General features: G+C 39.9%; 1 protein-coding gene across 2 annotated transcripts in view; it reads right to left on the reverse strand.

Moving 5' to 3' along the window:
* The window catches only part of unc5db (unc-5 netrin receptor Db), a 278526-nt gene that overhangs the window by 47327 nt on the left and 215000 nt on the right, over positions 1-16199 (reverse strand). For both annotated transcript variants that reach the window (XM_086030435.1, XM_086030436.1), the window contains exon 11: positions 10275-10359. In XM_086030435.1, coding sequence (XP_085886561.1) covers positions 10275-10359 — 85 coding nt within the window. The remainder of the gene's footprint in view (positions 1-10274; positions 10360-16199) is intronic.

Genomic DNA, 16199 nt, shown 5'->3' on the forward strand with positions numbered 1-16199 from the left:
TGTCATGTTCTATTTTATTTTAGTGACCACTCTGTTTAACACCTCCAATGCAATCCTAATACACGCATGCACACGCACACACATACTAATGAGAGGACCTTATGCAAACAGGTGGGCTGCAAACAAAACATGCCTTCAGGCTTGACTCCTTGCATGTGTGAATGTTCACTCTCCAGTGTTTGTTGCTGCATAGCAAAGCTGCTGGATTTTTTTTTTCAGCCCAGGTGAATAAGTCATGGTGATTTTCTGGCGAGGTGCAGTGTGTTCATTAGTAGAGGCTTAGAACAACCAGGGGTTGTCAGTCTGGGAGCATTGTTTGGATTTAAGAAGAAACAGGACTTGTCATCGAAACAAGGGGATGTAGTGCTTAAATATACAGTAGCTTTCAATGTTCAAATCAAAATGTTCAATGTTCTAAAGGACAATGTAAAAATATTAATGACTGAAACAGTGGCATCAATTGTTGTCTGACAAAGTGGGGCTAAATTCCTGTCATGTTTTGCTCTGTGCGCTCTCTCTCTCCCTCTCTCTCTGTTTTTGCTGCGCAGCTGCAGTGGGGGGGGGCGTTCCCTTCAGATGCGCACCTGTGGCTGATCATAATCAGCTAGGTTTAAAAGGACACTGTTCACCACCGTGTCTTGTCGGATTATTGGCCTTGCTCGCTTCACAGCCCAAGCTCTGTTTTCTAAACCTCTCGTTCTCGTGTCTTGTTCTCGATTTTTCTGGTAAGGGTTTGTAGTATAAAGTTTTTATTCCTCGTCACTTTGACTGAGCGCTTTGTGTTTCGTGTTATTGGAGTTTTTTTGCAATCTCGTTTTCGTTTTTCGGTTAATCAATTCCTCCTTGCCTTGTGCAAGCGTTTTGTGTTTCCTATTTCATGTTGCCTGGCTTTGTTTTCGTCAGCGTCCTTTGTTCATACTTTGTCAATCGACGATTTTGTCCTATTCTGCGTTTTTGGGATCCACATTTTCTGCTGTTCGTTTTTGTCGGACATGACAATTCCACGTTTTGTTCAGAGCTTGTCAGTTTTGGGCTATGTTAAAATCCAAACATACACACTAACTGGTCAAAGCATTAGCAATACAATTAATCTGCCACTACAAATTTGTAAGTGACACAGTTATACAACAATATAATCATATATAATAATACAGGAGGTCCTCAATTTACGAACTAGTTCTGTTCCTACACTGGCGACGTAACCTGAATTTTGACCTTAAACCGAATATTGACTGCATGTACACATAGTCATTATGGTGCTGGGGACAAAAGAAAAGAGGAAGAGGCACGGGTGTCGTAAAGTCGAAACATCGTAGGTCGCGTAGATTGTAATTTGAGTTCTTCCTGCTTATAACCCGCGGCTTGTATTTTGTTCTTTTCATTATATTTCTTGAAATGGAGTGGATGCGGCTTATATAAAGGTGTGGCTTATAGTCCAGATATACAGTACTCTGCATAGACTCTATAGTGCTCTATGCTAGCAACATGCCGGGGACCCCTCTTTTTTATAAATAGAAGCTAGAGGGCGGGGGGAACTTTTGCGCATGCGAACGGAAACGCCTCAATCAAAACAAACGGCCCGGACAGTTTTCACAAACCATGCCACCTCTATTTACGTTACTTAGCTGTACTTAGATATTCACAATTATTAGTGTTCGTATCGCTAGCTAAACTGTGGGGTTGATTTACCTCTCTGTGGGTTTTGTAGTAATGACAATTGAAGTTAGACAAAGTCATTGTTGTGTCTTCATTCTGTGAAGTGTAAACCATCCGTGTTTCCATCATATTTTTGTCAACGTCATGGACAAAACAATCCATTATTTCAAATCAATGATCCTCGGAGTTGCTCCAACGCTGTTGGTGTTTATGTTGCCACTGTGGTCAGTGACGCTGACCGGGGGTGCTAGATTGGCGAGAATGTACAAAACCCCTCTTTTTTTCTTCCTTGCTTTCCTTCCTAAAAAGGCAAACTTTGTTCGAATGTAAATTTAAAACTATAAACAGGATGACTTGTCAAGTCACAAGTTCCAAGTCTAAGTGAAGTCAAGTCACTTAGATACCAAGTTCCAAGTCAAGTCATTCCCGTGTTTTTGGCAAGTAAGTCGCAAGTCCTGAAAATAGCAACTCGAGTCAAGTCATATGACTCGAGACTCCCATCTCTGTCATATGTACAGTATATACAGTATATGTTCTGGATCTTTCTTTTACACAGTATGATATGACCCCCAAAAACTGACATAATTTTTCAGGCCAATGATTTTGGCAAAACATGTTGAAATAACCTCAAATTTGTACAGATTGTCTAGAAACTGATCAAAATTGTATATTTAATGGTTTATCTTAACTGGTCTAGCCCTCTTCCTGCCAGCATTGATGAACTCTGGCATAGAATCACTCCCACACTGGATAATCTTACCGGAGACATATTACAGCGTGTTCAGCAGGAGCTTTACTATGGACTTTACGTGTGACGTGTCACAAGTGGTCCATGGAACACTAATCAAATCGGCCCCAGAATAAACTTCCTACGTTCAACACCTAAACTGCTCAATTTTATTGAGCTAGACTTTAGAATTTTCAAGATAATAGCTTTTAAAATGTCTATTTTTGGGGAGGAGCACCCTGTACTTTAGTTAATTCAATATTTACTAAAGGTATACCAAATCCTGTTCAAATGAAAACTATATTCCACAATTTATGAATTACATTTAAATCAGAAGATGCCGACCAGTGATGCCAGTAACATGTTTCAATGTAGCGCATTGCATTTAGAAATAAGTACTAATCTAACGGACTACTTTTATTTGACAAGTAGTCAGACTGAAGTTACCTACTAATACAGCGAAAGAATACTTTGAAGAATCAATTCACCCCTACATGCACTTGCAAAAGGCATACATTTGCATTTAACTGCCTTTACAATATTAATAGATAAATATGGCAGGTAAAAAAGACTGCCTTTATTTTAGATTTTCTTCATGTTTAGAGAAGTCGAGAAAGACTTAATATTTTTCCAAATTACTCTGCTTATGAGTGTTTCACGACACACATACAGCTGAATATGTTCAAAATTAATGTAGACTGACTGACAAGAGTAAGAAAAAGTGAAAATATGGGGAATACGTTTAGCAGGTCCATGTCACAATTTTTCTGATCATTTTAAAGAGTGCACTCAGCCCCCAGTCTCACAATATTTCTACCAAACACTGCCTGACTTGTCCAACAACTTGTAGGCCTGGTCACAGCAAGAAAGATGTCATGCTAACAACATATTTACTAGGGGTGTTACGGTACACGTGGGTTTATTAATACATTTCGCTATGGCATGTTCGGTTCAGTTCACCTTGCGTACCGTTTCTGATCAGTTTTTATTATTAGCGCGAGCTTAAGCACGGGCGCTATTGACTGTTGCACGCGGGAGAGGAGGGCAGCGGCACTAAAGAGGAGCAAACAAGCCAGAGCTCGAAGGTCCCCCAAACACTGCGTTCTCCTGTTTGGGAACATACTTTAGCAAAACACAAATCCGACCACAACACAGATAACCCAATTCGTTACAATATGCTGTTGCACATTCAAAGATTTTAATGCCTAAAAAGTCTAAATAATTTCATAAAGACTTTAAGGTTACTATATTTCATTATAAAAAGAGTTTTAATATAGTAAGCAATAATTGTAACGGTTATTGTATGTATTTTTTTCATCACAAAAAGTGTATATATGTACTGTAATGACATGTCTTTAACTTGAATACTTAGATGTGTCATAGGCTGTTGCTGCTGAGTGTTTAAAGATTTCAGTGTCTTAATAACTTACAAAATTAAGAGATCTTTATTGTTAGTGTATTTTTTATTCTGGTGTAATTTCTTAGAATATCACCCAAATAGTTCACTTTTATTTATTTTAAAGACATTTTTGTTTTTAAGTCTTTTTTTTTTTTTTTTTGGGGTACTGAAAATATACCGAGCTGAAGTTTCCAAGAAACCGAACCGAACCGAAATGTGATTTAGCGTACCATTACACCCCTAAATCACATTTCGGTTCGGTCCACATACTATCCATGTACATTTTTTTCTACATTGTTTAGTTGTCACTAAAATCTTTAAAAACTTAAAAATATATATTTTCCCAATTACAAAGCCCTGCTCATTTTAACGATCCAATATAAATGTATCAATACTACTGAGAAGAAAATACATGTACCTGTGTATAAAGCTATACATTGTAGTCTGTATTATCATTGTTACCGTAATAATACTTCCACTACTCCTATAACTACTACTAGTAGTAGCACTACCACTACTACAACTACTATTAGTACTACCACTACTACTAGAAGTAGTACTACTACTACTAAGAATAATAATAAAATGTTATCTATTTACCAGAGTTCCACTTTATTGCTCTCCAATTTTCTACAGTGTTTTCAGCTTCAGTGTAGCTTCAATAATTGCATCAATTCAGAAAGCTAATTCCGTTTCTCTGTCTGGCCTTCAGATCTTTGTGCACACTGCCACCTTGTAATCCTCCATAATGCCTCTTCGCAGTTGTTACTTTTTCCGGTTTTGTCAACAGCAGCTTTTGACTACAGAGAGGCCATGATTCAACAGCCACCAGTGTTGAGACTAATCATACAATTAATGCAAAGCCTAGGCAAAGAGCAGAATACAGTATGAGGGGCTATGAGAGACATAATGTACTTTGTAATTGAGGATGCTCTCGTTCACTGTAGTATTTTTTTTCCCGCTTACATAAATGCTTTTGCTGAAATTCTCCCATACTGTCCATCCAACTGATATTTTTTGACTTGCATGCAACTAGCAACATGCTTTTACATGCATTAATGAAATGCTCTCATGCACTCTACAGAATTTTTTTTCGCTCACATACACAAGTGAAACACTTACATACACCACTGAAACACTCTCATATACACTACTGAAACGCTGTCATACACATAACTGATTTGTTTTGTTTACTTAAGTGAAACATTTTCATACACACTAGTAAAACGTTCTTGTACACATGACATGTTTTTGCTCACAAAGAGTGTGTATGAGGTTTTCATTAGTGTTTGTACACAAGCATTTAACCGATCGACAGGATTCCCGCGGATTTCACTTGTGTCAGAGGCTACTTTTCTGTTGAAATGAGAGTCCTTCCATTTTTTTTTTCTAATAAAACACATCTCTTCAAACTAGTTCACCTCACTAATGTCTGCCCAACAGCCTGCAAATATCTTAATTGAAGCGCTACTTTACAGTACACATGTATGCATGTACTGGCTTAAGTCAAAAGAATCCAACCGTTTTATTAAGTCCAGGATGCTGGATATTCATATCGCATTGCTTTTTCTCTGTGGTCATGTCATGGAGCACATTGTAATCTGACTCCAATTAGAAGAGTGTGTGCATCAAATGTATGCTTAAAATCGGTGGGTCATGCCCACCTCTGCATATTACCCATGCACTCTTATTCAATCCAATAATATACATTTTACATTTATTTCTAAATGACTATAAAATGAAAGATAAGGAGACATTCTGGATTCATTTATAATATGAGCTTAAATGAGACAGCACGTGTGTACCTATTTAAGTGTCCAGTGAGTGTATTACATGTACTGTATGTCCACATAGAGGAGGCATATCCAGGTCCAGAGAGTTAAAAACCCTGCCACACTTTGGCTTTAGCCACAGGTGCGCCACTTGTGTGTGTGTGTGGGTGTGGGGGTGTGTGTATGTGTGTATATATATATATATATATATATATATATATATATATATATATATATATATGTGTATATATATATATATATGTGTGTATTAAAAGAACTTAAGAGTTTTAAGTACACATTTGTAGCACGTGCTCTCAGAAACTAGCCTGCTGCAGTCCACTTGTAGGAGTACCCAAAGCTTGCTGTCTCTTTTCTCAATTCCACTTGTCCTCATGATGAAAGGCTCTAAGGCTCTATATGGAAGCATCTTGAGCCCTTAGATGGGCTGCATTATTGAAAGTGACCGGTGACTCACTCCCCAGGGACCTGGGAGGCATGTAAAGAGGCAGACTGGGTCTGAAGAGGACACAGCAGTCTAAATATACACATTAGCAGATTCCATTAGCCTCACTTAAAATTGCATGCACCTGTTTGCCCTCTTTGCTTTGGTCTATTTTTAAGATAATGACAGTGCCGTATTTACAGTCTTGCTACATTAATCAAACAGGCATCAAGAGGTGAAGCCTCGCTCCCTTATTTTGATAATTCAAAATGTCTCTTCATATCCACTCATTTAATGGCACACTCAAGAAATATTGGAACAGTGAACGATTCCTTTATTTCTGCAGCCAAATTAAAACATTTGGGTTCAACATTAATATGAGATTTAGCGGTGCGAGAAAGTGTTAGCCCTCTTCTTGATTCCCCAGACACCGCCCACGCCCCCCACGTTTGTCACATTCTAATGTTTCCCATCATCACACAAGTTTAAATACAGGTATTAGTCAAACAAATATAAGTAAACACAAAAAACTTTTTTACATGGTTTTCAAGATTAAGGGAAAGAAAATAAATCCCAACCTAGATGGCCTTGTGTGAAAAAGTAACTGCGCCCTAAACCTAATAACTAGTTGGACAACCCTCAGCAACAACAACTGAATTCAAGCGTTTTCTATAACCAGCAATGAGTCTCCCATCTCTGTGGAGATATTTTGTCGCACTCTTCTTTGCAGAATTGCTTTAATTCAGCAACAAAGGAGGATTTTCGAGCATGAGCGACCTTATAAAGGTTATGCCATAGCATTTCAATCAGATTCAAGGCTGGACTTTGACAAGAAGGCCACTCCAAAACCTTCATTTTGTTTTTGCTAAGCCATTCAGAAGTCGACAAACTAACTAATGCACTTCAGCTTGAAGTCACATACTGATGGCCAAACATTTTCTCCTCAGATTCTCCTCAGATTCTCTGGTATTACAGCAAGTCATTCATACAGTGTGTGTGTGTGTATATATATATATATATATATATATATATATATATATATATTAGGGCTGTCAAGAGATAAAAAAGAGGGATTAATTAGATATGATCTGTAATTAATTGATTTAATTAACCTATTTTTTAATCTCACTTAAAAATTGCTGGGAAAAGCCTCAAAGCCCCCCATTGTCTGTATGCGATGTATCTGTATTTATGGTGGATATCTTATTTTCAATTACCCAGTCATTTGCCACCTTGAGGAACTGTTTGGTGTATTTATCAGCAATGTCCCTGGTGTTTGAAATGTCAGAAAAAATGTATGACAAACACAACCTTGTATTTTAAGGGCAAGCAGGGAAAGTCTATCTAATCTAAGAAGCCGCATCAGTGTGGAACTCAGTGGTAGAGTGGTCGTTTCCCAACCCAGAGGTTGTGGGATCAATCCCCGGAGGTTGTGGGATCGATCCCCGGCCATTGTGACTATCCTTGAGCAAGATACCGAACCCCAAGTTGCTCCTGGTGCTGCGTCATCAGTAGGTAGATGAGGTACAGTGTATAGCACTTTGAGTACCCATGGTAGAAAAGCGCTATATAAGTGACAGGCCATCAGTCTTGTGTGGCGGCATGGCTCAGTGCTAGAGTGGTAATTTCCCAACCCGGAGGTGTTGAGTTTGATCCCTGGCCATGGTGACCATGTCGAAGTATCCTTGAGCAAGATACTGAACCCCCAGTTGCTCCTGATGCTGCATCATCAGTAGGTAGATAAGGTACAGTGTAAAGCACTTTGAGTACCCAAGGTAGAAAAGCGCTATATAAGTGACAGTCAATTTGCCATTTACCCTTTAGGCGTCGGCCGAATGAACCGGCCCCATGCACGATCACTGACCCTGCGAAGGGCGACTGCTGCCACCGAGGTGTCCCAGCGGCTGCCGTAGCAGTGGACATCCGTGGGAAGCGCCTGTCACACATCCCGAGTCACCGTCGCCCCCGCTGCCCACACTTGCCGGCTGGCATGAAGCAAGTGGAGGGGCTGAGCGAGAGGAGGACGGCACCTCCAGTGGGGGCAAGCTACCGTGCTATTGCTACGCAGCTTTGGCGGCAGGAGGGGCTGCGGGCTGTGCGCACCAATTTTTTTATCGGTCCTTCGTCCGTGCTTCTTCCGCGCTCCTAACTAGGAATCGAAACTTAACACTGACATTCTAAAATCTGAACGGTTCCGGGAGAACCTGAATGAGGGTCCCGGTTCCACTCAATTCCTGGTTATCGATGCCCAACCCTCCTTATATGTGATGACCATGATGGTTTAAATCAGATGCTATATTCATTATCACTCATAAAACTCATTAGTTTGTCCATTTACAAATCGCAGGTCTGGCAAACAGTCTTGTCAAACCAATGCACATTTGATTACAGACATATATTTTAGTTGAAAGTTTTATTCTATCAGACCAGAAGGCACAAAGAGACAAAAATACATAACCGAGAGCACTTTACGCCAGATAAATGCTGCAAAAAACAGTCATAAAAAACACTTTCCTCTTCTAAAGCTCTTTTCTGGCCAGAACAAAGCGGTTCCTCCCTCAGTAGTTTGAAAGATTTATCTTACAATACAATGCATTCATAAAACCTTGGCTGCAAGGGAAGTATGTCTGACCTAAGCAAAACTGCACCTTCAAAAGGTTTAGGACAGCATTTGAAAAGCTTTGAAAATACATCTTGAAAATAAACCTCAATAGGAACCTGTGGAGAAGTCAGTTGGGCAGAGATAGGAGCCGGACACATAAGCGAAGTAATTCTATGTCGGGTTGGCATACTAGAATGTAGACAGTGATTGACAGCTGTTCAGATGAAAAGCACAACAGACCACAGGGAGGGATCCACTAAACATTTTTCTACTCACACAGTGACAGGAAAAATAAGCACGTATAAAACGTGTCCACGGCTGAAACATAAAATTGTTTCTTCAATGCCCACAATATTTCGTGTTTCAAAGGTGATGAGGGAGAGACCAGATGCTTTACGCTGCCAGGATAGAATAAAAGACCAGCTTTAGTTGTTCACATACCATATATTTTAACAACACCGCCTACGGGGAAAATGCTGTACAAGTGAATGATTTCAACACTGAATGTTGACAGAGCTGTTATTCTTCATGTTAATTAAGAGACAACTGAGCAAATCTTTCCAAAGTTCAGCAAGAGAGGTATAAATCAGTCATTCTGGAGACGACTGCCGCCCATTCTCAGTTACCCTCAACCCTTGTCCTTTTACCGTGTAACTGTATACTGTAGATATATGTCTCCTTCTTTTGGGACTTTGTCCAAATGGAACACTGTGAATCAACAAAAACACTCCAGAAGAAACTAGAGGCCCACATGACTCACCACAGGGAGGCGTGTACAACCCCCCTGTAGAGACGCTCAGTCCATCCAAGGGTCATTACGAAGCTGTGATCAGAATACATAACACGTGTACTGCCAAGATGAGGGGCCTCAAGGGACGGCGTGGCCTTCTATTCTGACGCGCTTGTCCATCAGAACAGCACACTCGATTCATCATGGCATTCATCATCGTTCAAACGAGTTTCCAAGGTCGTGACTCGTTCCCACAGTGTCACGCTGTTGCTACTGTACCTAGGAGTACATAACTACATATTGACTCTCAGCCGGGTGGATGGGATAAGAATGAGATTGGAAGATTGAGGGTTTGATTGGGCTTCCTGAAAGATAGCGGGATAAATGAAAGACTCTATTGAGAAGTTTCTCAATAGCAGCCAGGACATCAATGTGCAAAGAGCCACCCGTGAGGGGCTTCGTCAAATAAGCACACATATTCTCACCCCTATAGGGAACAGGAGAGGGAGGGTGTGTGCTTGCTGGGTCCATCTGTCATGCAGCTATGTGGCCTGGCAGTAAACACAGCAATGTGAGGATGGCTAAGGGGAAGGTCACACACTTTTTTACCTACTGAGTCTTTACCCAATATAATATAGCTAGTTACTGATATATATGCTGGCCATGTAACTGTCCAGTATATGTCGGTAGTTTCATAATGAATACAATGTTACCTGAACAGTCCATTCTGTTCAAATGCTGTTATTGTGCCCTACAAAACCAAAATGCAAAGTTTGATAATGTATAAACAACATTTTTACTACTATCGAATAAAACCAGTTTAGATGAGTAAGGGGCTTGAGATGGTGAACGTGTGTAAAGATGAAGAGCTAGGGAAGATAGATGACATGCTAGAGATACTATGAGAAAAAAACAGATGCTGAAAATTATATTCGCTTGGCCTCACCTTGCCTCTACCAGACTGATCACCATGTACATCTCCCAAGACATATTTTCAGCCACGGCTCCATGAGGCACCAGCAGGCTGACTCCTGGAAAACATGGATAAGTGTGTCAAAAGCAGCAACTCTACCACCCTGTCCGTGTGGTGCAACATAAGCATTTGCAGACTGTTGTACACAAGCATCAGAATATTTTGTGAGCATCTTAAGATATGAAAGAAAAAAACAGTAGATTTGAAAGTAAAAATACGGAAACCATTCAAGTGGGTGAAGATGGATGTGATCATGTGTTTTCTCTTAAACACTTTTGAACATCCACCTCTCATGAAAAAACAAATTACATTGGGAAGGAACATGCCTTTGTGGACTGAGCAACACAACTGATGTAAAATGTGCCAAATCATTGCATAGGGCTTATTATTCTGCTTTTGCTTTTGACTCTTGTTTGCTGGTCTTTTCTGGATTGAAGTTTGTTAGTAAGAATGAAGAAACAAGCCATCTTACTGTTCAACCAAATGGTCAAGAGCCTCAGTAGCACCTTACAGACATAGCCTAATTCAACAAGTGCTCAGTCGGGCTAAGGTCAGGACTGTCATATCTTGGATTGATAGAGATAAACGTTTCATACTAACGTTTATCTGAGTGCCACGCTGTTAATATGGTGATCAATACTGAAATATGCTGAATGAGGGTGTAAACATGTATAATCATCAGATTTGAAAACAACATAAGTTGTTTCAGGTGTCAATGGGTTACCCAGAGCTAATTAGTGTGTGTAAATAGGTAAACTGAAGGCATTCGCTTTGTGCACTTTGTAGTTGTCCCGTCTTGAACAGTGAAATTGACGTGTGTTGACGTGTGGGTGCTGCCACATTAAATATGGCGCATACGCTCATGACCAGAAAAGTACTCTGCATCAGATCTATTTTAACGATATAGTGCTATATGTTAGATTCTACAGTATTTATCGACGTCTATGCTTTTTACAGTGCCCGTGGTGTCTAATCCATCGCTTTATTGGCTTCTTAATGAAATGCAGAACCGACATGAAGTATTTGACCAGCGAGTCGTGAGCTAACCTGTCAAGCTAACCTAGCTATCTTAGGTTCACAGAGCTATCTTGGATGCATCAAACAGATTAAATGAAATTTACAAAGGTTGTCCCTATCATCTTCGAGTTACAAACGTTGCAAGTTGCTTATTTTTTATGTAATGCATTGTTTAAACAAAATTAGATTCATTACCTCATTGCTATTCATCTTTCACACAGCCACTCGAAATAGAAATGCAATTCAGTCCAACTTGCCGGCCAGCGAGAGCTCAGGATTTCACGATACAACGCGCTGGCGTGCATGGGAAATGTAGTTGACTTTTGTCAAAACACTACCAGTTTTGTCCTCATGCCACAATCCCTATAACAGCAGTTGTCGCTCGCGCCGACGCGGGAGTAGAAAGAAGCCTAAAAAGAAGCCTTTCACCGAGTAGGCTGAGATGATTTTTGGCCGCCTCGCGAGCACGTCACTCACACGCATGAGGGCCCCTTAGTGGGCCGGACTAAAATCAACTTCCGGCCATGCTTAGTCCAGCCATTTTTTTAAATTTGTCACCCCATGCCCCTCCGCCCAAAAAGTGGGCATCCGGCCGGGCCGGAGGGTCCGACCGGTCCGGCCCAGGGACGGACTGCCCAGCTCTGGTTGTAATCCAGCGTGACAAAGTAGTTGACTGGTTAGCACACCCCCAAGGCCCCATTCCAAAAACATGCATGGTAGCTTACTCTCAACTTTATTATATCTATTATCGTACTTGAAATTTGTGTTTTACCACTTATTTGAAGGTATTTCTCTCTTTTCAAAAGCCAAGATAATTTTTCTTATTTCAAGACATCTTTCCAAGTGAAAATATCTTCCTGCACTTGCAGATAATTTCACTTATTTTTAGTCTGAATCCTCTCAAAACAAGTATTTATTTCTTCAATTCAGACAGTTCATTTTTGCAGTGTAGTGCAGGGATGGGCATCTTGTTATCGGTTCACGGAATTTAAAGACAAACCAATGTGTCTGCTTTGCTTAGAGATGCTCTCCATCAAGGATTTTTTTTTTTTTTTTTACAGAGCCACAACCACACAGAGGCTGCACTAATGGCATGTTATGCTGTGGAGCTTGAGCTGGCTAAAGCAAAGAAGCACTTGTCAAATGGCAAAACTATAAAGATGTGTGCTGTGGAAATGACCACAGCTTTTGGCCATATGGTTTCTTTGTCTCATAGAATTTTTGACATTGACGATCATGTCGAAGGTAAGATTAAAGTAGCTGTGCATGGCTGCAAATACTTCTCCCTGATCTTGGATGAAAGTACAGATGTGACGGATGTCAGCCAGCTGCTTATTTTCATTAGAACCGTTAACAGTAGGTTTGAAGTGCACGTGGAGCCACTCGAATGGGTCTTGATGCACGATACCACCAAGGGAATGGAGATATTCAATGCTGTTAGTCATGTTTCAACTGCATATGTTGGTTTGGACTAGCTATCTGCTGTCATTGCAGATAGTGCACCTGTAAATTCTGAGGGTTACTGTATTGCTGCAGGAAGCCGTCTGCAGTAGAACAATAAACTTTTGACACATTATGAATGTTGTGATGAAGTAACAAATCACATCTGAGAGGATCTGAGAAGAGAACAGGAGATTTTTTGGGGGATGACGTGGACACAGCCTATTGTGTTGTACAAATGCACATGAGGTCCATTGGGGAAGGGTCTGGATTGATTTTTTTGTGCTGCGCTCTGGAATTGCAGTGTTTTTGGAAGACAGAATTTGTGGTGATATGAATACTTAATGCAGGAAAGTCAAAGGCGCAGCATTTCTAAGCTATGTCATTCCTTACCTGACATGACTTCATACCGCAATGACCTGAACACAAAGTTGCAGGGGAGAGACTAAACCTGTATGTGACCTGTGCGCATGCATCGACGCATTTTAGCGCTAATTAGACTTGTTCAAAGAGGGATTTTTTTCATCCTGTCATCTGAATGTGAAACACGTTGTTCCTGCTTGTGAGATGATCAGTAAAATTGTCCTATAGTGCGAAGACTTACTTCACAAAAATGCGACCGATTCTGAGAGATTGCAGGAACTGGTTCAAGCATCGTTTCCAACATTTCCTTGCACTGCAACCACAAATAGCACTCTTCACAGATCCCCTCTCCGCTGCTGTCAGTTAGCAACCTTCTGAACTGCAGCTTGAACTTTAAGAGTTGCAGTCGGAACGTTTTTTTTCAAGTGAGGCGCAATGAAAAGCGAATATCATTTTGGGAGTTTACTACGTGAGTGTTATTTCCCACTGCTCTGAGATTTGCTCTCTCAGTGACCAGTATGTTTGAGACCGCATATATTTGTGAGACTTTTTTTTTGACAATGAAGCACATCAAGACAAAAGAGCGAAACAGAAATATCTGACGACAATTGGCAGCAGAAGAATTGTCACTGATATCCACTGATATCCACTCTGCCGTGCACAAGCAGGTAAAGCCACACGTTTGTCATTAAATGACAGCTAGCAAGTATTCAGTGAAATAAAAATCTTTGTGTGAGATGATCTTTGGGGGAAAAATGCACAAAGTAAGTTGTTGCGCTTCCCCTGGGAAGGTGACTTTGTGATCTATCTCTGACATGCTCCATTTCATAGAACATGACCTTCAGGCAATAGCAGTAGCAGAATAAGATGTTTGGCATGACAATTGCACAACATGCACAGTTGTGCTGCTCATCCCAAAAATGTTACGTCTAAACTGGGCATTTTTTAAAAGTGAAAAAGACAGGCTGTCAAATGCCAGAAAATATATTTGTAAAGAAGTATTTACAACAGAGAAATACCAAATACCAAGCAGTCATTTTCAAAATATGGTATTTTTTTATTTCTTTGTTTATGTTTACTCAAAATAACCAGAAGCATATGTCAAAAGCACAAACATTTCAGGTAATTAGAATGATCCGAGTCCTACCATTGATTTTACTGCACACATTCTGAAAAGAAAGGTTCATTTCCTCCCCTAAAATGTAAAGTATCAGAGGCTGTTCTTCAATGTTCTTATGTGTGGGTGCTTTTGTCTCAGAAAGTTTGGTCCTTTTGAGGAGTACTTGAATATAAATCATACATATCCCTACAGAGACCTGAATAACGATAAACACATATTAAAGACAGTCTGATGAAATAATGTCTGGCAGAAATTTAGCTGCAAACATTGTCTGTCTGATTCCGACATGATGTGTAAACAATTTATTAGTTTTGATCCTCCGTGACAGTGATGCTCAGATCACTTCTGGTTATGCAACAACAAGCAATTGACAACACAGTACTTCCACCACAAAAGCAAACAAACATGTTACTGGAAATATGTCCATACTGAAGTAAATAAACCATATTATAGCGTTGGATTTCATTTCCAAATTAGGGTGAGAGCAGCATAGTGAGAAATGAAAAGAAGCTCCTCGGGTAACCTAAAGGGAGGTTAATTTACAAAACGCATTATATAAAAGTACATTTAAACAAGTTGGCATGTTAGAAGTTGAAGAATAAGACTCAAAAACTGGTTATGGTTGTGCCAAACCTGACAATGCCAGCTGCCCATCTTGCAGAAATATTATGCAGCAGTGATGTCGTTTGTGATCCCTATTAGGGTATGAGAATACAGAGCCCTGATTTGCTGCAGTCTTTTTAGCACTGTCGGGTTGCAATTCAAAACGGATCTTAAAAATTCCTCAGATTGTGGATTGATAAGGAACAATGTTAATGATATTCAAGAAGAATAAGAAAGCTGAAGTCAAACCCCCTCCACTGTATGTCTCCTACCTTCCAGTTTGAAATACCCTGCAGCAGGAGACTCAAACTCAATTTAAGTGGGAGTGCTGGAGATGGAGTCGGGCATGTCTGGCCAGCATCAAGTATTCCACAAAAGGGGTTCAATTATTTAAAAAAAAAAAAGAAAAATCCAATCTTCTCTGTATTAATCTATCTGTATTAATAACAGTTCAGAACATGAACAAGATTGGTGACCCAATCCTCTCATCCTTCCCGGTACTTTGCACATACTCCTCAGCATGTCTTGTTGAGTGGCCAGATTTATTGAACACCACAACATTCTTTGGACATTCAAGATTTTTCGGTGTGCCCCTTTGTTCAACAAAATAAACATTTAATCTCCTATTTATTTTTAATTTTTTTGGGCTGTTCTTGTGGGCAACCTTTCTCCTAAAGTCAGGTTTTGAACAAGACATGACTGGGACTGGCTGACAGGGTATCTTTTCTTTCCACTTGGTGTCACTTCAGAAATACATTTTGCTAAAAGATGTCATGAGCCTGGGCTTTGGTAGCCCCTACGTGAAAATATAAAAACACAAGATACATCGGGCAATGTGTAGGCTGCAATAACATTTAAGTTTGACGCCAAGTAGAGGGCTGCAAAATATCATCCAGGTATCAAATGGCTATCAGTACAGGTCGTACCTCTTAAGTAATACATACATCAATCAGAGGTTACACTACTTACAGTAGTCCACGTTGCCTTTAGATGTCAATTTTGCAGTTTACTAGGCACAAAAATCCCCAGCATAAACTTTCAAAAATGTTTTGAGAAGACTTTCTGAAAATCTGGAAGCTGTTATATATATATAAACGGTTTTAAATCCAAGACCAACCGTTTATATATATATTTTTTAATTTACGTCATTACTAATACTTGTTTTGCCATATAGTTTTTTTTTTGTTTTTTTGTTCTTTTAAGAAAAAAAAGAGTAAACTAATCTTTACAAATGAAAAGAGTGCTGCTACATTGAGTATATATTAATAGAGTACCCCAAAAGCTTCAGTTTATTGCTGGTTCAAATGACATACTAGTCAGTGGAAGGAAGAGTGGTCCTGCAAGTAGGCTGAATG

This window comes from Filicampus tigris, chromosome 5, assembly GCF_054856515.1.
Source record: "Filicampus tigris isolate MCC_2025a chromosome 5, RoL_Ftig_1.0, whole genome shotgun sequence".
In the NCBI taxonomy this organism is placed as follows: domain Eukaryota; kingdom Metazoa; phylum Chordata; class Actinopteri; order Syngnathiformes; family Syngnathidae; genus Filicampus; species Filicampus tigris.